Here is a 22,038-nt window from a genome sequence, read left to right as displayed (position 1 = left end):
CTTTCCAGGTAAACTTGTAATGGGTACGTGGCTCTTCGGGGAGACTTGAGTAGGATTAGTATAGCACAGTGTCCTCGCACTTGGCGAACGAGAATCGAATTCTGCACTGCTTGCGCTAAATGATTCACAAGGGTTTCGTGCTTCACATTAAGAATAATAATAATTAATTAATATATTAATAATCTTTATTTATACAAGTACATGTACAAGGTTTACAGGCTAGCTGAAATCAGTGACATACTACTATTATAGAAAGCCCCTTGTTATGCAGAGCATTTCGGAAATTAGGTCAGTTTGTCCCAGGATGCGACCCACACCAGTCGACTAACGCCCAGGTACCTATTTTACTGATAGGCGAACATGACAGTAGGTGTCTTAAAGAAACACATCCTGACTGTTTCAAACGTACTGGGATCGATCCCCGGACCTCAGTGTGAGCGAGTATCTGGCAGTATGGCTTATTATCATCGGGGTCCATCTAGGTCCTCCTGAGGATGCGGGTAACCCACAATGCATAAAGTAGTAGGTGTTAGACTTGCATACTTCGACCTGAGCGAACAACCTACTACTGTCTTAGGTCGATGATTATTTCGAATATTTTTCCATGCTACAAAATGATAAGGATTTTATAGTTAAAAGTTCTCAAAAGGTTAGCTTATGTCAATTAAACTTTCTACTTTTCCAGATTGTGTTAGCTACAGTGGGCGTCGTCTGGCTGCTCCTGGTTCAGGAACTCCTAATACGGACACACTGGTGGTCGCACCTACCCTGCCTTCGCTCACCCTAACAGCACAAGCCGTGCCCCCGTCACATATATCTCCTGTTACCACGCCCAGGATGAGTTAGGCCAAGTCAACTGTGCTTTACCCACCCTGGTCAGTCTAAGAACGAAATCCGTGATGCTTTGGGTAACGTGGCCGGCATCCTACACTTACATAGACAATGACAACAAGCCTATACATGTCGAGTATACGGCTGGCGTAGACAGGCTCAGGTGAAGAGTAACGCCCTTCCTGTTGGATATATTGCTTCCACAGACCCCTGAACCCATCGCTATCTTACCTGAGGATGCTCCACAGAACTGAATGATGCAGAGACTTACAATGCTGCTTCTGTTCCTGCCTCTACAGGTCCTGAGGTTTCCCACAAGATAATACACCAATTGCTTTAGAACCTGCCATGGATACTAATTTAGAGGCCATGGATGCAGTTGATGTTGCTGCTACCCTGATGACACTGTGGCATTAGGCTGCTTTCGACTTGGGTGATACTGCAGTAACAGATGAAGCTAAAGAGGAAAAACTAGATACTACACAGCCTGAAACAATTTCACGAATCTTCAGCTGTATTTAATGAAGCTCCACTAGAGACGACTGAAGATAATCCTGTAGTGGACGACACAGTCAATGCAACCAGATCCTCAGGTCACTGATACGGATAATACAGTTCAGTGTTGATGAAATGCATCCTGTTGAAGCAGAGCCACTGAACCTGTTGATGAAGTAAAGGATTTAGAAGCTACATCAGCTCCTATAGATCCTGAAATGAAGTGGCCCTGATGATGCCGTCCGGAGAAATGATCGATGAAGATCCTCAGACTGCTCAACAAACAATAGAAGACGTTGAACCCAATCAGACACCCTAGCCTTTGAAGAATCTCCCTGGTCCCAGAACATGCTTCCATCGCCGTCGAAGACTTTGAAGTGGCAGCACCAAGGACTGACTCCCAGGATGCCACTGCAGCTACTCCTGACGTCAGTATAGATAGTTCACTTACTCAGCACTTTGGTTACATATCTGCCCTACAAGGAGTCCTGCCTCCACTGTATACCTACAACTTCCCATACAGGGCTTATGGCACCCATGCTCCTGCAGTGCTTCCCTTAGCGTGCAACACCCTCAAGAGTCTTTCCTGAAGTCCTGTTGTGCACACAAGCTCGCCTTGCCTTACTATCACTATATACATAACAACAATCTCAACTATGTTGTACCTTATGCCCGTCAAGTTATTCAACATTCCTGCCTAAGATTGTAAATCATCATTCATTTTGCATAATATATGGTAATAACTAAACGAGGGCTGAGAGATGTGCAATACTTCTGTGTAGCATTTCTGTGCCAAAGGTAAGGACACATACAGGAAGATTTCTATAGTAGGCTACATCCCAATTATTATAATCAAAACCAAGTGCTAAACCCATCAAGGTCATACAGCACTGCGGCTACATCTCAAGATAGTATGTGAATCTGTTCACTTCAAGGAAACAGCTCTCTCATACTGGTGCTCTTGTTTTACTATAATTTATAAAACAAACAATTCTTGCATTTACTTGTAAAATCTCATAAAATAGACTAAATTAATTTTATTTATTAGCCTGAGAGAGTACAGTATGTGTTAGTCATGTTGAACAAATTATGACTGAAAACGGTGAAGCAGAATTAGGTAAGACAAATAATAATAATTAATAATAATAATAAAACTAAGTGCTAAACCCACAAGGATCTAATAATATAACATCTGAGGGTGAACTAAACCTTAAGAGTGTAAGTGTTGCACTGATCCTTGCATGTCACATGGAGCCTGGAAATGCTATATTCAGGTTTGATCTAAGGAAGAGGAAGACAAGTCTAATCTTTGGATCAAGATGATAAATTAAGCATGTGCACTACTTAGGTATCTTTTGTGGAAACGTTTGACCGCACACTGGCTTCTTCAGTCCAATGCAGAGAAAGAGTAGTTGAAAATTTGAGGGAGTTTAAGGTAATCAGTCCCTCAGTTTAGAGTCAATGTGACGAATCCACTAGTCTTGATAAGAATACAGCATATGTGCGAAGAAGGGGCCTATATACTGCAAACAGGTGAAGTGGAGAAGTTGTAGGCGGTGTCACCTTGGACAAATCCACATGTGGGAGTAGGTTATGTCTACAGGTCAGGCAAGCATACAATTCCCTGTATCAAGATCCCAAGATGTTGCTGACAGGATGCAGATAACCAACAAATTGATAAATGAAGACATTTGCAACACTTGGGTCTCTTTGACGATAAGACACTATTCTCATCATTCACCTTCATATTTTCCTGACAATTGCAGCATTTATCCTACTCTTGTAATTATAATCATAACTAAGCACTCAACCCACAAGGGTCATACAGGGTCCTCTTGTAAGAATTGACCATCTTGTTACTTTCCACAGAAGACTTTTTTGATGTCACACTGCCACTTTTCAGTGTCTTCTACTGGGGCCATTTTTATATTCGTTCTGGTAACATCCACAAAGGGTATGAAATTGTTTTTATCAATGTATATTTTTGAGCACTAATAATCATATGGACAAACTGGTTTAATTGTTTTTATGCTTCATTTCCAGCAGGCTTTTTTCTGATGTTGGAGAATGTTTTCAAATTCTGCCATGGAATTTTAAAGTACATAGTTGACTCCTCAAACTTTTTTTTTGAAGTTTTAGTAGATTACCTCTCCTTTGTCACGAGACCCAAGGTCACAATCCAGGTGGACAAAATGACCAACTCTGCATTTCACTTAGTGGTTTTAGCCAGCTTTAAGATCTTCTCCAGCACTTTTTCTGGGGAAATGGAAAGCATTCAGGTCTGATGCAAGGAAGAGAAGCACATGTTCAATATTTTAGATCAAGAGGCCCTCACCAGTATCAATGAGCCTCCCTCGAGGGAAAATTTTCTCACAGAATATGCACTTTCCCTTAAACTGTGACAGCACCTCAATGCATAAAAAGAGGTTCAGTTGTTTAGTCCAAATATTAAAATGGGTAAGAAATGTGATCTAAGTGACTGACTGTGGAATGATTGTTGGCACCAGACAGGGTGGTGCAAGTATCTCAAACTGCTGATCTGGGATTTTCATGCACAACACTCGAGTTGAGATAGAATGGCGTGAAAAACAGAATCCTGCAAGTGGCAGTTTTGTGGGCAAAAATACCATGTTAATGAGGGTGGTTTCAATTATTATTATTATAATCAAGGGGAAGCGCTAAACCCGGAGGATTATACATGATTATTATTATAATCAAGGGGAAGCGCTAAACCCGGAGGATTATACAGCGCCTGGGGGGGGATGTGGAAGGCATTCAGGCTTAATTCGGGGAACTGGAGCACAGATCCAATTCCCTAAATCAAGAGCCCCTCACCAACATCAAGGAACCTTCCTTGAGGGGGAGGATTATACAGCACCTGGGGGGGGGGATGTGGAAGGCATTCAGGCTTAATTCGGGGAACTGGAGCACAGATCCAATTCCCTAAATCAAGAGCCCCTCACCAATATCAAGGAACCTTCCTTGAGGGGATGGTGGTTTCAAGCTGGTAGGAAGGTGACTAGCTCAAACAACCACATGTTACAACAGTAGTATGCAGGTGAACCTCTCTGAACACACATGTTGAACCTTCATATCGATGGGCAAAAGCAGCAATCACTACACTGGGTTGGATTCCTGTCAGTTAAGAACAAGAAACTGAGCCCATAATTGTCACAAGTTCACCATAACTGGACGGCTAAGACTTGAAAACCATTGCCTGGTTTGAAAAATCATGACTGCTGCTGCAATGTGCAGCTGGTAGGGTCAGAATTTGGCATAAACCTTTGGGATGTGGTGGTATGGGAAATTTGCAGCATGAATGTGCAGCTGACAAATATGAAACAACTGTGTGATGCTACCATGTTAACATGGACCAGAATCTCTAAAGAATATTTCTAGCATTTTGTTATATCCGTGCCACAATGGTCGCTTAGTGTATAAATAATTTATGATGCTCCACTATAGAAAATGCATATAAATAAAAAAAAAAAAATCTGTAGAGCCAAATTCAAGAAAATAAATTAAAAATCTCTGCAGGCAATTTTGCATCATGGCAGGTATACCTCACATATACAGTTGGTTAGGGTCTGCATATAGTGCATATAATCCTAAAAGCATGTTTTCACTATCATGTGTTCAATAGCACTAGGCATAAAAAAAAAAATAAAAAATAAATGCTAGTCACCATCAAAAACCATCTTAAGATTACCAATGCATGAACCAAACACCATATTATAATCAAAAAGAAGTGCTAAACCTACAAGGGTCTTACCAAAAAAATGAAAAGCACTGCATTAGCCAAATGCCTTAAAGCGAGGTACACCAGTCACTATTGTCAGGTGTTTAAATGCCAATTTGAAAAGATTATCTTAAAAGCATTTCAGTATACTGTACTTACATAGGAGTCACAATGAACGGTATCCTCAGTACCTGTTGTTCACCCTAGTTATTAAAATTGCACATCTTGGCATCACACACAGTGACTGCAACCATCCAGAGGCATTATCATTGTGAAAGAAAAGCTAATTAAATATTTTGGATATTTACAGGACTGCTGGTTCTTCTGACTTTTTGTAAGGCACGTAAACAAAAATTTAATAAATTTATAATTTTTTTTTTTTTTCAAATCAGTCCTTGTCCAAGACCAAGCTGTGTGGTTGACGATTCCAACAATCAATAACAAAGGTTGTACACTAAACATCGAAAAACACAAGCTTCTCTGGAGTCTTCTTTAAATAGGACAAATTATAATTGTATGGAAATTTAGGACCCACAGAGTGAATATCCTAAAATGAAAACACTTCCAATCTTTCTATAATAAATTTATAAGATTGTTGCAACTCAGCATTGTGTATACACTAAGCTCAGGGGTTACAATAGAATTAGCAACGTAACTCATTGTTTGTAGTTTTTATTTTTCATTAAAGTACTGACACATATCTCATAAAGCACATCAAGAGTATTTTATGTGGATCAGTTACTCAATGACAGCATCTTTAACACTTGTGAAGTCTAGTGTACAAAATGCAAACCATGGAAAAAAAGGGGCAACACAAAAAAATTCGAAAATTTTTATTTAATAATCAAGAATGCTTGGTGCTACTTCATCATATTAAACTGAAATAAATTTTTAATCATCATCAGAAATGATGCTCATAACAAGTAAACTTTAACAATTTATAATGCAGTCTAAATTATTTACTTAACATTCAGAATAAGCAAACTATTACATTTTAGAGTAATTATATTTTTGAAAGCATTTAATATTAAAATTCAGTACAATGTTGGCTAATAATATTCCTTTTGAACATTTTCACCATCAAAGTCCGAGAAATAGTGGCATGCATAAAATTTTGTTTATATTTATACGTATATAGATAAATGTATACTGAAATTTCATTCTGATTAATGTAATAATTTCTCATACAGCACTGGGGGAAGTTTCATGTAGATTTTCAGCAAAAACAGCTAGTCATGCCTCTAAACACACCATGAATGCAACCATAATTCTGCTCCAGTAGCAAAGATACAAATAGGTAGTCACACTAACAAAATACCTCCTTGCTTGGACATCCTAGCAACTGAGGCTTCCCAAGAAAAACTATAATTCTGTAAACATAACACTGCCATAGAGTACTGGAGAAGATATTTCAGTCTGGGCCTCCAGTGTACAAGTCAGACATGTTAACCATGCCATATACACATCACGGTAATGCAACTAAATCTCACTTTGATGTCACAAATCTCAAATTGTGGTACACACACTATGTGCCAAATATGTTTTATGTACTGTTTTTAATTTGGTGCTATCTCGGTTCACTCCCAATACTATCTTTAATTGTGAAACAGCAGTACTACGAGAGGTTCACATTACCACAACACATGAGCATACAAAAAGTAATGGGCAATATTTGGTTGTGCCTAGTGCACCAGTGAGCTTTCTAAGTATGAGAAGTGGTTACACTGCTCATGATTTGTCTAAGATGTGGCAAGCATCATGATGGATTTGTTTGCTGGGCGAGAGCATTCAAATCAAATTCAGTGCTTTGTAATGGTTATATATTCACAGAATTGGAATAATTCTGTGAAATTAAATAACAGTAGCATTAAGAGTGAAGGAAGTTACTAGGACATTTAGTGACAAGGAGTGCAGCAATGTGTAAAAATGTGTGGTGCATAGTGTGTTTATCACAACCCTAGATCTATAAACACTTGCATACTTTGCCCCATTCATGATGTGCTGCTAACACAATAGGCTTATATGCTGGAGTTAAAAAAAAAAAAAAATTCAAATCTCCCCCAGTGCACGACAATAGATTGTTACAATCAAGGGCTTGTGAAACTTCAGTGTTTAATTACAGAGACTGGTGCTGCAGGTATACTGATTTACCAGAACACTTGAGTGACAAAGGTTTGTGTGTAAAAGATGGCGTATGGGATCTAGTGTGCTCACATCCTGAGCTCACAAAAATGATCATCAGCTGCATCACTTACGGTTCTTACATACTGTAGCTGAATGGTAACGGAGTCAAATACCTTTCAATACTCTGTAATTTGTATAATATATATTTATATATATTGAGTCATTCATAAAAATTAAGACAAAATATATAGGAAATACAAACTTTGGTACGAATTAATTTGTAATGTTGCAAAGTGGCTTTGAACATAAATGGCAATTTAATACAATAGAAGGGGGAGAAAGTTATGCACAGACCAAACAGTAAATACTGAAGTCATTATAAGAGGGGGTTACCAATTGCTGTCCAAAGCCACTTGTTAAGAGATGTGTGTCGACTGTCTATACCATGGTCGTGACTAAAGGTGATGTATGATCAGCTTTTCTTTTTATTAAGCGTCTTAGCCAATTGTTCTCTCTTCGCAGATGCAGCTGCTTCTTTGGCTGGAAATAAAAACAGTTATATAAATCATGAACATAAGATGTCTGTTGTTCAAATTACAATGTCCATCAACAATGTTTTCCTTCAATGGAAAATTTTACTGCTCACCCAAATTTCAGAAAATATGAAGTAAACTCAGTTTAAATTTGTAATTTTGGAGCAAATCATTAGAAAAACAAAGGAATTTATAAATTTTGATGCCATAAAGCAAGTCATTGTTTGATTAACTAGAAATAAAACTAAAAATACATACTAAAATCCATTTTACAAAGAAGGAAAAGCTTTCATTATCATTCACTCCCAACCTGTCTTTCCAAAAGTGCATGGATATTGCAGTCCAAATAAACTAATGAACCACATCCCAATCCAGCTTTCGAAATGCAGGCACTATCTCCCACCTCCAAAACTCGTCCTGGCTAATCAGATTCCCTGAAACCTTTCATAATAACAATCAAAGAAAGCACTAAACCCAGGAAACTTTTAATAGGTATTACCTGGCTCGTACTCTCACAGCAAGTCATACTATCTTCACTCTGATACCGCAGGCTGTGTTGTACGTTCAACCCTAATCCCTACCTCAAACTCGCCTCACACATTTCTGCCCCTTCCTGGGGAATTCCTTACACCTTCCCTGATCAACCTATCTTTCCCCATCATTTTTCAAACACAAGACACCCCTCTCAACCATGATTCTGCTCCCTGAATTATACTTCTCATACCACATCACCCACTAAATTACTCCCTCCACTCTGACATCCACATTGTGATACTGTTCTAATAGTGTATGTACATGTGAAACATTATATACATTAGAATGCATTATGTCAAAACAAGTATAATTTTTATACAATACAATAGACATGCATTTTGAACTTTCCTAGCCTCTAACTGAGACTGATATGCCACTCTACATCTATGTTAGCAAGGTTTTTTTTATAAGCTTGTGTGGTGGGGGTTCGTAAGAGATGTGATGGTTGGAGATAAACACACTTGTTGGATGGTAACACTTATATTGGCAGAGTGTGAAGGAGGAGCCCAGCCTGCCTGTTGCTGCTTGGTAGGTCTAATGGGAACAGAGAGAGGGCAAGCACGCAGCGCTCACGACGGCATCATGTGACATCACACATACTAGTCACTGAGCCTACAGAAAGGGAGCCTAAATATATACATGGATACGATCTACAATATACTTCACAAGTATAAGTATGGGGAATTCAGTAGCTATACTGACACTTGTGTACATACCTGGAGTTTACCTAGAGAGGGTTTCGAGGGTCAACGCCCCTGCGGCTTGGTCTGAGACCAGGCCTCACACCAAGCACACATTTTTAACAACAATCTTGAGGGTACACAGATGTTATGAGTACGTACAAAAAAAAATAAAACACATTATAGGGTATGCATATTTTTAACCTAAAACAATAAAAGAAAGTCAAACAATATTACTGTTCTGTTTTGAGAGGTCTTTCTTTCAACACACAGGCCGTATCCCACCGAGGTGGGTTGACCCAAAAGGAAAAAGGAAAGTTTCTCCTTTTCTTTTTCTTTCAACACACCGCCCATATCCCACCGAGGCGGGGTGGCCCAAAAGAAAAAACGAAAGTTTCTCCTTTTACATTTAGTAATATATACAGGAGAAGAGGTTACTAGCCCCTTGCTCCTGGCATTTTAGTCGCCTCTTACAACACGCATGGCTTACGAAGGAAGAATTCTGTTCCACTTCCCCATGGAGGTAAGAGGAAACAAACAAGAACTAGAATGAAAATAGCAGAAAACCCAGAGGGGTGTGCATATATATGCTTGTACATGTATGTGTAGTGTGACCTAAGTGTAAGTAGAAGTAGCAAGACATACCTGAAATCTTGCATGTTTATTAGACAGAAAAAAGGACACAAGCAATCCTACTATCATATAAAACAATTACAGGCTTTCATTTTACACTCACTTGGCAGGACGGTAGTACCTACCTGGGTGGTTGCTGTCTACCAACCTACTACCTAGATTTTGAGAGGTATTACATCCTAAAACAATTTTAACCCTTTCGTCATCTAGTCCGTAAGTCTATGTTAATGATGCCAGGGTCGCTTACATAGATCTACATTTTGCATTCAGTTCCCTCAGATAAGCTGTGAGTGGTAAATTTTGGCCTAGAAATAAGAGAATGGGTCTGTGTGCCGAGTTCACGCAAAAATATCCTGCCCCCACATGGTGCACAATGGAAAAAGCAAAACTGACCTTGTGTTTCGTTTAAAATAGTAGTGAGTTGAGGTGTTTTCTACTATGGTTTATATTGGTTGTTTCTTGGTATCATTTGAGAGAATGGAAAATATATTACTGAAATTATTTTGGCTGTTTTCAAAACTAGAAGTAGCTTGAAATCAGGCATAAAGCAGCAAAAATGTCAATTTTAGATGATATTCCCAAGAACAGGTAAGGACACCCATTACATCCCCCTCCCTCCAATCTATTTTGTAGGTTTTTACTAGGTCCGATTCAATTATCGGGATGCTGTAAACCATAACCAATCCTTCCTGGTTATATTCCTTTATCTGAGAAATGGGCAAATCTGATTTTTTTGTGTGAATTCAAAATGGAGGCCAAATGTACTATAGGAGAGGCCTGAGGATGTGATTAATGAAGAAAGGAAATGTTGGTTTAGTATTTGGAATGTCTACAGTGTTGATTTTGGACTCTTGTTTTGAAACTAACTTTTTATTTTTAAAATTTTGTATTTTTGGTATTATCTTCAGAAATAAATTCCATGTTGAGATAAGTATTTTCCTATGTTTGGAGTACTAAAACACCTCAAAACTATCATAATTTGACAAATAAACAGGGTTGTTTCCCTGTTCTACTGTTATGTACATTTAAGATGCTGGCAATGAGTGACTAAATTTTCATCTGAAATTGAACAGCATGAACTCTCAAGGCCCTTTCCATTTTGGATGTACTAGTATATTTCTTCACTCACATTTACAAAAAATGACATTATAGAGGAGCTTTATCAGAGATATTTTTTTATGAGAAATAAATACAAGTCATACACTGACAAAAATTTACCTATTTTTATATCAAGATTTCAGAACAAAATAATATTTGCCCCATTTAAATAAAATTCCTTTTTCTCATTTTTCTTTTTCTTAGCTGCATTTTTCACGTTGTTTCAATAAGAGCAAAAACAAAAGCAAGGCCACCCCGGCCTCTTCAGTTTTCCCTTGGGCATGCAACTTCGGTAATGAGCTTTGCTTTTTGTTTTTTCTATCTTTCTTCTGAAAAAGAAAAAAAATGCATTATACAATAAACCCCCTGATAAAATAATCAACATAAAAAGGGAAACCCTTTTGGTATAAAGAACAAGGTGGGGGGGGGGTGTCTTTCCAATAAAATCCACTGTGTGGGGGGGACCTGGCATGCACACACTACCACTAGCAAAAAAATACCCAATGTGGGATTTGGTCCATTTAGGGGGAAAACTAACACCCACCATTAAAAAAAACCTAAAACAGACCAGCCCCGATTAAACATTTGTAAAACCAAAATTTTTTCCCCTTTTATATTTGAAACCCAATTAATGGGGCCCATCCAACATAATAGTCGGGATCCCCCCTTTTTAAAACTTTACCCCCCACTTTTTAAAGTGGGGAAATTGTGCCTCCACTTTTCAAAGTGCAGGCACTGTGCCCCACCCCAGGATTAAAGGGGGCAGCCAGTTTTTTTGGAACCCTTTTCCCTGTCCCCCTCTCACACCCCCAAGAATGCCGGTCTTTTAAAAAACCCCCACTTCCTCCATTTTCACTAAATTTTTTTCCACACCTTTTTTAAAAAAAACCCCTCTAAAATTATTGAGAAATTTTGTCGTATTGGATGTATTCATAAAAAATAGCCCCTTTGCTTTTTGGAAACATGATTCTAGTTTCCCGAACAGATTTCCCCAAAATTTACCTCATTACCTATAACCCTTTGGCTTTATGAATATCCCGGGAAAATTTTTAAATTTAAAATTTCTTTTTTTGGGGATGTTTCAAGGGCCAGGCTCAGTTTTAAAAAAAAAAATTTTTGGTATAGAAGTTTAAACCCTTTTTTAAATAATTTACTTTACTTTACCTAAAAATTTAAAAAGGGTTGTGATGCTTTTAAAATCATATTTTTAAATTTTTAAAATACAAAAAAAATGATCAATATTTTTTAAAATTTCCCCTCACCTCCGGAATAACTGGTTTCCAAACCCCCAAGAGCACCTGAACTTTCACCCCATTGAAAAGTCACTTTTTTTGGGCTTATTGTCCTTTCCCCTTGTTAGGTTTTCCCCATTCAATCAACCCCCCAACACCCTTTCCTTAATTTTTTTCTCCTTTTTTAAAACTGCGTTTTCCCAATCTGAAGATGAGCAAATCCCTTTTTTCCTTTTTTTTCTATCTTACTTTTCTTTTTCTCCTTGGTTTTTCTGAAAAATTAAGGGGAGGGAAAAGGGGACCAGTTTATATTTATTGTTTAATGTTGGTAAAATTCCCAAATACTTTAAAATAAAAGAAAAGGGCAAAAAGGGTGACATTTTTTTTGAACGCCCCCCTTTCCAGGAGTTTTATAAAGGAAAAACCAGTTAAAATTTTTAAAAAAGCTAAAAGGAAAAACATGAAAATATTTTTTGGGAAAAGGGAACAGGTTTTTTTTTCAGAGTTGAACACTTAAAATGAATCTGAAATGCCGGTAAAGAGTGGGGAATGTAATGGGTTAAAGTTAAAAAGGGAAAGCCCCCAAAGGCCAAGAAAAAAATTAAAATTTTTTAAGGGTTCCCATATTAAAAAAAAAACTGCAAAATCACCCCACGGGCCTTCCTTCTCTTTTTTTTTCGCCCCTTCCCCCCAAAATTGGTGAACTGGGGGTTTTGCCCCCCTTTTATGTTTCCCCCAAAATAAAATGAACCTCTTTTATACATATTTGCACTCCTTATACAACTTTTTTTATCACATTAATAAAAAAAAATATTTAAATATTTCCATACAACTGGGTAATTAAAATTTACGGGGGGAAATTATGCCACAAAAATGTCCGGCATGAATGGTTTTATTTTAAAAGGCAAACTAAAATTAAAACTTTGAAACCCTTTGCAAAATAAAATTTTTATTTTACCCCAATTACCCAATTTTAAAAAAAAAAAAAAAAAGGTAAAAGTGACTAATTTATGATGCCCTTTGATGTCAGTGGGTGCTATTTTTTAACATGCCCAAATACATTTTTTTTTATATTTGAGAAAGTCCGGCAGGCCCCCTTTTAAAATGCTATCAACTAGGTTTTCCCCATAAAAATACACACACCGTTGGTGTATAATAGTTTTTTAAAGGCATCTTCTTGGGAAATGAAATTACCATTAATATTTATGCAAAAAATTATCTAGAAAAGATTAAATACATGAATTTGCTTCTATAGGCAGGGTTTTTTTTTCACGAAATTTGCAATCGTCAGTACTTAATTTTGGGATTTCCTAATGATTCCCTCCACCCATCCGGGAAAAACCAGTTTAAAACTCAAAAAGGGGAAATAAGAAAACCCCCGAATGACGGGGAAAAACATCCAATATTCAAAGAGAAATCCTATAGATTGAAAAAAAAACTGCAGCTGTTTTTTAGGATTCTCATGGAGAAAAACGAAGGCCCCCTCATATTACGCCAACACGGGAGATATAATGCCAAAAGGGAAGGAGAGTAAGGGAAAAGGCTCCTTTTAGGCATGAGACGGATAAAGTGGTGACAGTGGTGACAATGGTGCAAGTTTTAGTAACCCTTTGACGGGCCTACCTGATTTTTCGAAGTCTTCCCCCCTACGGGACATTTTTACACTCCAACTATAACATTATAACCTCTAAAATTCAGCCAGTTGACTAGATAAATAAATTATTTTTAAATTTTTAAATTTTAAAAAAGGTTTTTCATTCCCCTTTCGGTCCGCCTAAAAACAATAACATGGGATAACAATTTAACCCCAGAAAAGGGATTAAAAAAAAAATTTTAAATTTTTGGGTAAACTTTTGATAACTATACAATACTTTAGAGTACATAACCTTCCTACAAATATTTATCATTACGTTTATATATATACGTGGTGCTATAATTGGCAACCAATTGACGGGTAGAGTTATAGAAAATAATACTTTTTTCTCCTGTGTTCCAACACTTTCATAGTTGTAAAAGTGGTTTTAATAAATGCCTAAAAGGAAAGGGCCCCCTTGTTGGTGGGGGTTTGATTTAAAAATCTTGCCCCGCCCCCGAATTAAGCCTAAAATCCCTTTCCCCACATCCCCCATCCTGTATAATCCTCCGGGGGCCTTTTGATAATAATAATAAATATGGGGAATATGGAAAAAAATACTAAAAAAATATGAAAAGAAAATTTAAAATTTTTTCTTCAGTTTTTAAACCCTAAAAAAAAAGCAGTTTTAAGAGTCATTATAATATTTATAAGGAATGCTCCTCCTTCCTAAAAGGGAAAAAAAACCCCAAAAGACTTTTTTTGGGGGTTATCCGGGGCTTTTATACAAAAACTTTGATAATAATTGAATTTTGTATTTTAATTAAAAAAATTTACCCCTAAAGGGGAACGTTTAGCATTGAAAAGATAATGATGTCTTTGGTTTAGTAATTAAAGATATTATTATTATTTTTTATTTTTTGTTTTTTAAAATTTTTTTTTTAATTATAAACCATACTTTTTAAACCCTTGAAAAAATGTCTCCCCAGAGGAACGTTGCCGGGTATTTGGTGAGGGGGCCTTTTGACCCGAAACTGGTTTATCCCCCAGTTCTGTTTACACCATGTGCGTTTGGGGCCCTTTTAAAATTTTGGGGTTTAAATTCAGGTATATAAATACAGTTACATAGTTTTATCATACATAGAAATATGGTAGAGAACCTGGGAAAAACCCAAAAAGTCGGGGTGACTTTTTCTTTGGGGAGTTTTTAATATTATAAAAATTAATAGTTAATGGAACTGAAGGGAAAAGAAAAAAGAAAAGGGGGGGTTTTAATATGGGGCCCTTATTAAACCCTTTGGAAAAAAGGCCCCCAGTGAAAAAAGCCCGGACTTTTCTTGTTAACCGGGGTTCCCCCACATGCTCCATGTTAAAACCTATGTAATTTTAAACTTGTATACTTGAAAAAAATTTCCCCAATTTATTAGGAAAAGGGAAAAAAAGGGGGAGATGTTATTTAAAAGGACGTAAAGAGGCCCCATGATGGCCCCACGGCCACGCGAAACCCCTTTTGGGTAGGCACCCCCAACTTTTCCCGATTTAGAAACTCTTGTATGTGAAGAATATTCCCTTATTGGACACCGAGAGGTAGAATTCCTTGCTTAACCTGTGGTGGCCCTCAGCAACCCCAGTAACACATTCAAGATGGGCAGCGAGGAGCAGCCCCAGACTGACCAACAGTTGGTTGAAATGGACGAAATAATCGAGGAAGAGCAAGCTGAGCCTTTTTGCCATTTCATGGGCCCCCCCCTCTCTAGTGTCAATGTATCAAAAACAGAATCCAAAAAGGAAAAGGGGAAAAAATTAAGAGTGAAAAAGAGGGGAAGGTATGTTGCTAGGACCCTAATGGAAATCTTTTTTTTTTTTGAGGGGGGGGTGGTTATCCTAGGTAATTTACGGTATGTATGATAATTGTACTTATGTGCACCTGTATCTAAATAAACTCATTAAATTGCAAATTATTATTTTAATCATGGAGCGCTAAACCCGTGGGGTTTTCAGTCCTGTGGGGGGGAAGGGGTGGGAGATATTTTAGGGTAAATTTTAGGGAAACCCGGGGGCGTTTTCGTTAAAAGTCCCAATAACCAAGGAAAATTTCCTTTAGGGGGGTTTATTATTTGTGTTATTTATCCACAACAAGTGGGGGAGAGGTTAACAACCTTAAATTATAGACCAGTTAGCCTAACTTCCATTGTGGGGGGAAAATTGATGGAATCAGTAAGTGCTGGGACTGTTTGAAGACACCCTGAAAGATTTTAATTGATTTTAAAAGGGGGTCTTTGGGGACTGTTTACGAATTTTCTAACTTTTTTTACCAAGTGGAAACTTATAAGAAAAAGATCGTGGTTTTGGACTTGTGGCCTGATTAGTTCCCATAAAAAGATTGTTTGGGAAAAAATAAAGGTTTGTGGGGGTACCCAGATTATTTTCTGACTTTAAGGGTGGTTGACAGGCAACAGTTTTTTACATAAATGGGGGGGAAACGAGTGGGGAAAATGCCAGGATTCAAAAAAAATATGGTCTTTCCCCCTTTTTAATTTGTGCCCAGTTCCTTGGGAAATTTAGCCTGAATGCCTTCCCCCCCCCTTTTCCCCAGGCACTGTATAACCCCCTGGGTTTTGTGTCCCCCTGGAAATAAACTTCCCCCCCGGGGGCAGAAAAACTTTTCCCGAGGTGGGCTAAGGGAAAATCTGCAATTTTCCCACAAATGTGGGAGAATTAGGGGGAAAATGTGATTAAAGTGATAAATGAAAGAAAGAATAAATAGGGAGATATAAATAACATGTTTCAAAATATCTAACAAAAAAAGGGAAATTTGCAGCAAAAGGGTTTGTTTGAAACAATTAGGGGTTTAGGAAGGGAAAATAGGAAGGCACTTTGGGTTTGGGGTTAAAAAGAGTTTTGGGGTGAGGGGAAAAAACCTCAAAGTATCATAGAAGGGGAAAAACCCCGGGTGGCTTTAAAGGGTACTGGGATTTGAAAGGGGGGGATTGGGCCTGCCCAGCACCAGAGGCCTGCCGCAAGGTCTTTTATGTTTACCTGGGAAAAACTGTTACATGAAACACAGTAAATTTGGGGGAAAAATCTTAAAAACCCAAAAGGAAAAGGAAAAAGAATGTTTTTTTTATTTTTTTTTTTTTATTATCACACTGGCCATTCCCACCAACCCCGGTGGCCCAAAAAAAAAACTTATTTTCATTTTACCCCCAACACTGTCTTCCCGAAAGGTGCTTTTTGCTACAGTTTTTAAAAATGCACAACCCTCCTTCAGAGGCAGGGGACTCCCCCATCCCAGGATTTCCGCCCCCTTTTTTTTTAATCACCTAATCTTTTTGTTATCCTCATAACCTTATTCTTTCCTGTATTCACTTTTAATTTTCTTCTTTTGCATACCCTACCAAATTCATCCACCAATCTCTGCAACTTCTCTTCAGAATCTCCCAAGAGCACAGTGTCATCAGATTAGAGCAACTGTGACAACTCCCACTTTATGTGTGATTCTTTATCTTTTAACTCCACGCCTCTTGCCCAGACCCTCGCATTTACTTCTCTTACAACCCCATCTATAAATATATTAAACAACCACGGTGACATCACACATCCTTGTCTAAGGCCTACTTTTACTGGGAAATAATTTCCCTCTTTCCTACATACTCTAACTTGAGCCTCACTATCCTCGTAAAAATTCTTCACTGCTTTCAGTAACCTACCTCCTACACCATACACCTGCAACATCTGCCACATTGCCCCCCCATCCACCCTGTCATACGCCTTTTCCAAATCCATAAATGCCACAAAGACCTCTTAGCCTTATCTAAATACTGTTCACTTATGTGTTTCACTGTAAACACCTGGTCCACACACCCCCTACCTTTCCTAAAGCCTCCTTGTTCATCTGCTATCCTATTCTCCGTCTTACTCTTAATTCTTTCAATAATAACTCTACCATACACTTTACCAGGTATACTCAACAAACTTATCCCCCTATAATTTTTGCACTCTCTTTTGTCCCCTTTGCCTTTATACAAAGGAACTATGCATGCTTTCTGCCAATCCCTAGGTACCTCACCCTCTTCCATACATTTATTAAATAATTGCACCAACCACTCCAAAACTATATCCTCACCTGCTTTTAACATTTCTATCTTTATCCCATCAATCCCGGCTGCCTTACCCCCTTTCATTTTACCTACTGCCTCACGAACTTCCCCCACACTCACAGCTGGCTCTTCCTCACTCCTACAAGATGTTATTTCTCCTTGCCCTATACACGAAATCACGCTTCCCTATCTTCATCAACATTTAACAATTCCTCAAAATATTCCCTCCATCTTCCTAATACCTCTAACTCTCCATTTAATGAATGTTTTAGTCTGTTCATAATTACACTAGTACAAATCTTTTATATCTGTTCTCTTCTCATATATATGTAAGGTTTCTATTGCATTCAAGCATACATATATAACCATACCAGGAAAAAATAACATTACTGAATTCTATGCACTTAAGACACTGAACCATCATTTTTCTTATACAGTGGACCCCCTGTTAACGATATTTTTTCACTCCAGAAGTATGTTCAGGTGCCAGTACTGACCGAATTTGTTCCCATAAGGAATATTGTGAAGTAGATTAGTCCATTTCAGACCCCCAAACTTACACGTACAAACGCACTTACATAAATACACTTACATAATTGGTCGCATTCGGAGGTGATCGTTATGCGGGGGTCCACTGTATATGTATTTCACTTAGGAGTCTGTGGAGACAAAGAGCTTTGTCCGTGGAAACAAAAAAGGGAATGTATGAGAGTATAGTTCTACCAACACTCTTGCATGGGTGTGAAGCATGGGTGATGAATGTCGCAACGAGGAGAAGGCTGGAGGCAGTGGAGATGTCATGTCTAAGGGTAATGTGTGGTGTGAATATAATGCAGAGAATTCGTAGTTTGGAAGTTAGGAGGAGGTGTGGGATTACCAAAACTATTATCCAGAGGACTGAGGAGGGGTTGTTGAGGTGGTTCGGACAATAGAGAGAATGGAACAAAACAGAATGACTTCGAGAGCGTATAAATCTGTAGTGGAGGGAAGGCAAGGTAGGGGTTGGCCTAGGAAGGGTTGGAGGGAGGGGGTAAAGGAGGTTTTGTGTGCGAGGGGCTTGGACTTCCAGCAAGTGTGCATGAGCGTATTTGATAGGAGTGAATGGAGACAAATGGTTTTTAATACTTGACATGTTGTTGGAGTGTGAGCAAAGTAACATTTATGAAGGGATTCAGGGAAACCGGCAGTCCGGACTTGAGTCCTGGAGATAGGAAGCACAGTGTCTACACTCTGAAGGAGGGGTGTTAATGTTGCAGTTTTATAACTGTAGTGTAAAGCACCCCTCTGGCAAGACAGTGATGGAGTGAATGATGATGAAAGTTTTTCTTTTTTGGGCCACCCTGCCTTGGTGGGAATTGGCCGATGTGTTAATAAAAAAATAATTAAATCTTTGTTCTATCATAAGAAAGCACAGCCTTATTTTTAATTGAAATACTAATGCCTTTCAGCAAAGAATAAAAGAGAAGAAGGAACAGAGGAAAGCTGCAAAACTTGGAAAACTTCCCCCTAAAAAGCAGCCTAAAAAACAGCCCCACACAATAGAGTCGTTGCGAGAGAAAGATGTCACGATGGTTGAAGAAGAGGATGAGGAACTGGACCAGGAAGAAGCAACAGATGCCTTTTCTTCTTATTTTACTAAATCCTATGTTCCAAAAGTTCTTGTTACATGTAGTGACAATCCACATACAGTAAGCACTAAAGTGGTTTTGTCTTGTCGATGACTTTTTAGGGCTTGTATATTAACTATGCTAATGTATACTAATAGGAAAATCTTTTAATGTTTAGGTACATTTTTTTCTTTTTTTTTGGGGGAGGGGGGTGGGGGAAGGTGAATGGGGAATTTAAAATTATTCCCTTTAGATTGAGAATGATGAAATTACTGATTTAGATTTTGAACCATATCACTTCATATAATTGAACCGAGATAATTATTGTAAATTCACATGGTACTTTGGCACTATAGATTTATACTGGTTTCTCACATTTTTGGTTATTCTTAGTTGTAACATAATTTAATCGTCATATGCCTTAAATTGAGCCAGTTTTTAAATCCACCTAGAGTAGTTGGTTCAATAACCCTACTTCAAAGTTTATCTAATATGCATAAACATTGCCAAAACAATGCACTTCTCATATCCTTTCTAAATGCAATTGAGTTCTGTCCTGATTAGACATATTGCATCCCTTTTATGCCTATTTTCCATCTGTATAATTGTATTGATCACCCTTTCATGATTTAAAATAAAATTAGCATCAATTATTAAACATTCACAAGCTGAATAAATTTTACCATACATCCACTCCAAACAACTAAGTTTATAAACTACATACCATACAGTATGCTATATTCTATATTGAATTAGCTTTTTTCCACAATTTCAGAAAACTATTGCTTTTATTCGTGAGCTGTGTCGTATGATCCCTGATGCAAAACCAATGTGGAGAAAGAGATCTCGCATTGAGAAAATTATCAAAACAGCAACAGAAAATGGCTTTACTGATGTTGTGATTGTTAATGAAGATAGGAGAATACCAAGTAAGACTCATGATTTTCTGCATTGCTGTATAAATGTCTTTACAGTAATGAAAGATTTTAATTCCATTGCTTCTGTTTGAGTGTTAAACTGGTATAAATGGTAGAATAAGTTTTATGTAGGACCCTTCCACTTATGAATATTTGTTTGAATTGTTTAATTGGTACATGAACCAGCTGTTTCACACGAGTCACCTCAAGTTGAGGTGCTTTGATGTTGGCGAGTGATTCTTGATCCTCCCCTTCCTTGGATCAAACCCAACTGCCTCCCATTTCCACAGGAACTGTATGACACCCATGGGTGTAGTGCTCAACCCATGATTTCACATGGTCAACCATCATATTGAAAATTAACAAATGTTTTCTATGTACTGTTTCTTCTTGCATCTGGCAGTAGGAAATCATAACCTCTCCATTTCAACTTCCCACCTTGTCTTTGTGCATTTTTCACCATTATGTTGAAATTAATATTTTCTAGCTTAATTCTGTAGAATTCTTATCAGTATTAATAGTGGGTTTATTGGTCATCACCCAAATATAGTGCACACACTACTAGTCATCTGTTAAAATTTGAGTACATCCTCTTTGCTGCAGTATTTAAAAGCCATGCTTCACACTCACATTTTATTTTTTTTTCCACCTATTGAAAAGGTTCATTTCACCTGAAGATTTTTCATTATTTTGTAATTTGGCAAAACCTTCATAAAATTATTCACTGATACATTGAATTGAAGCATTTGATTACATTTACTTTTTCAAATTGCCTTTGATTCTCACCTCAATTTTCATTTCCCAAAATCCTGAACATACAATTATGCTTTAAGCCCAACCAAAATAAATATAAATACAGTATTTATATGTGGCTATTAAGGCTTCATTGTAGCATCCAAAACCATGTATGGGTTTGGCAGGAGTAACCTGCTCTTAAGTCCATGTTGTCCTGGGTTGTACAGGTTTTGAAATTGTGTGTGTTTAACAGTCTTGCATCTTCAAACACTTACAAAGATTTTGATAATGTGGGACATCAGTTCTGTTGGCCTATACTTTTTATGGAGTTGCTTTACTGCTAATTTTAGGAATGGTGAGCTATGCATTTAGTTTCAATGACTGGGATAACTCCTGTGTCTAGACTCTCTTATATAGTATAGGCTTCTTAATTTTATTCTAGTGTTAGTGTGTTGTTTCACTGGAATTTTACCAGATTGTGGTTATATATTTAGAGATTCAGAGTTTATTTAAAATCTTTGAACTTTACTAAATAATTATGGTTTGGGCTTGGCAGTCACTTAGCATATCGTGTTTTTATTTTCTAATGGGTGAGATTTTAAATTTCTCCTTTTTCACTGTTGATAAAGTATTTAGTAAAAGATATCGTAATATATTTATTATATTGTTTTATAATGCATTATAATTTTTACAGATGGACTCATGGTTATTCATTTACCAGAGGGGCCCACAGCACTTTTCAGAGTAAGCAATCCAAAACTTTGTAAAGAAATACACAGAAGCCATCAAGAAATTTCTAATCATAGGTAAGATAGTGTGTGTGTAATAATACAATATTAGAAATTACAAGCACACTTTCCTGCATTTTTGGTAAAAAAAAAAAAAAAAAGAAAAAAAGAAAGAAATAGACAAACTGACATTATATTCACAAACTGACATGTTCTTGGCATTTTGTTACTCTTTTGTGTCTTGCATAGGGGAAGAATTCTAACAGACCACATAGACATTAGAAAGCATTTCCTCTACATAACATTGAAACTATTTGGATCATTCCTCTTCTTTTAAAGTAGGATCTAACATTATACAGGGGTTCAAGAATAAAATGACATCTATTTCACTTCATTTGGTTGAAAGGTAAGAGGGAAGGGAGCATAACTAATCCTTCATACCCCCAACTCTAATAGGTCATCACCCACACAAAAGAAGA

The 22,038-nt window shown here is 37.4% G+C and overlaps 1 protein-coding gene across 1 annotated transcript; it reads left to right on the top strand.

Moving 5' to 3' along the window:
- Positions 1-360: 360 nt before the first annotated feature.
- Positions 361-21,662, top strand: LOC138853749 (probable ribosome production factor 1). Its single transcript, XM_070092233.1, has 6 exons — positions 361-451; positions 686-841; positions 1,672-1,754; positions 19,021-19,260; positions 19,955-20,108; positions 21,526-21,662. The coding sequence occupies exons 1-6, from the start codon at positions 361-363 to the stop codon at positions 21,639-21,641; spliced, it is 840 nt and encodes a 279-aa protein (XP_069948334.1). The 3' UTR covers positions 21,642-21,662.
- The last annotated feature ends 376 nt before the right edge of the window (positions 21,663-22,038 follow it).

Source organism: Cherax quadricarinatus, chromosome 39, assembly GCF_038502225.1.
Source record: "Cherax quadricarinatus isolate ZL_2023a chromosome 39, ASM3850222v1, whole genome shotgun sequence".
Taxonomy (NCBI): Eukaryota; Metazoa; Arthropoda; class Malacostraca; order Decapoda; family Parastacidae; genus Cherax; species Cherax quadricarinatus.
This window is presented reverse-complemented; position numbering and strand designations above follow the sequence as displayed.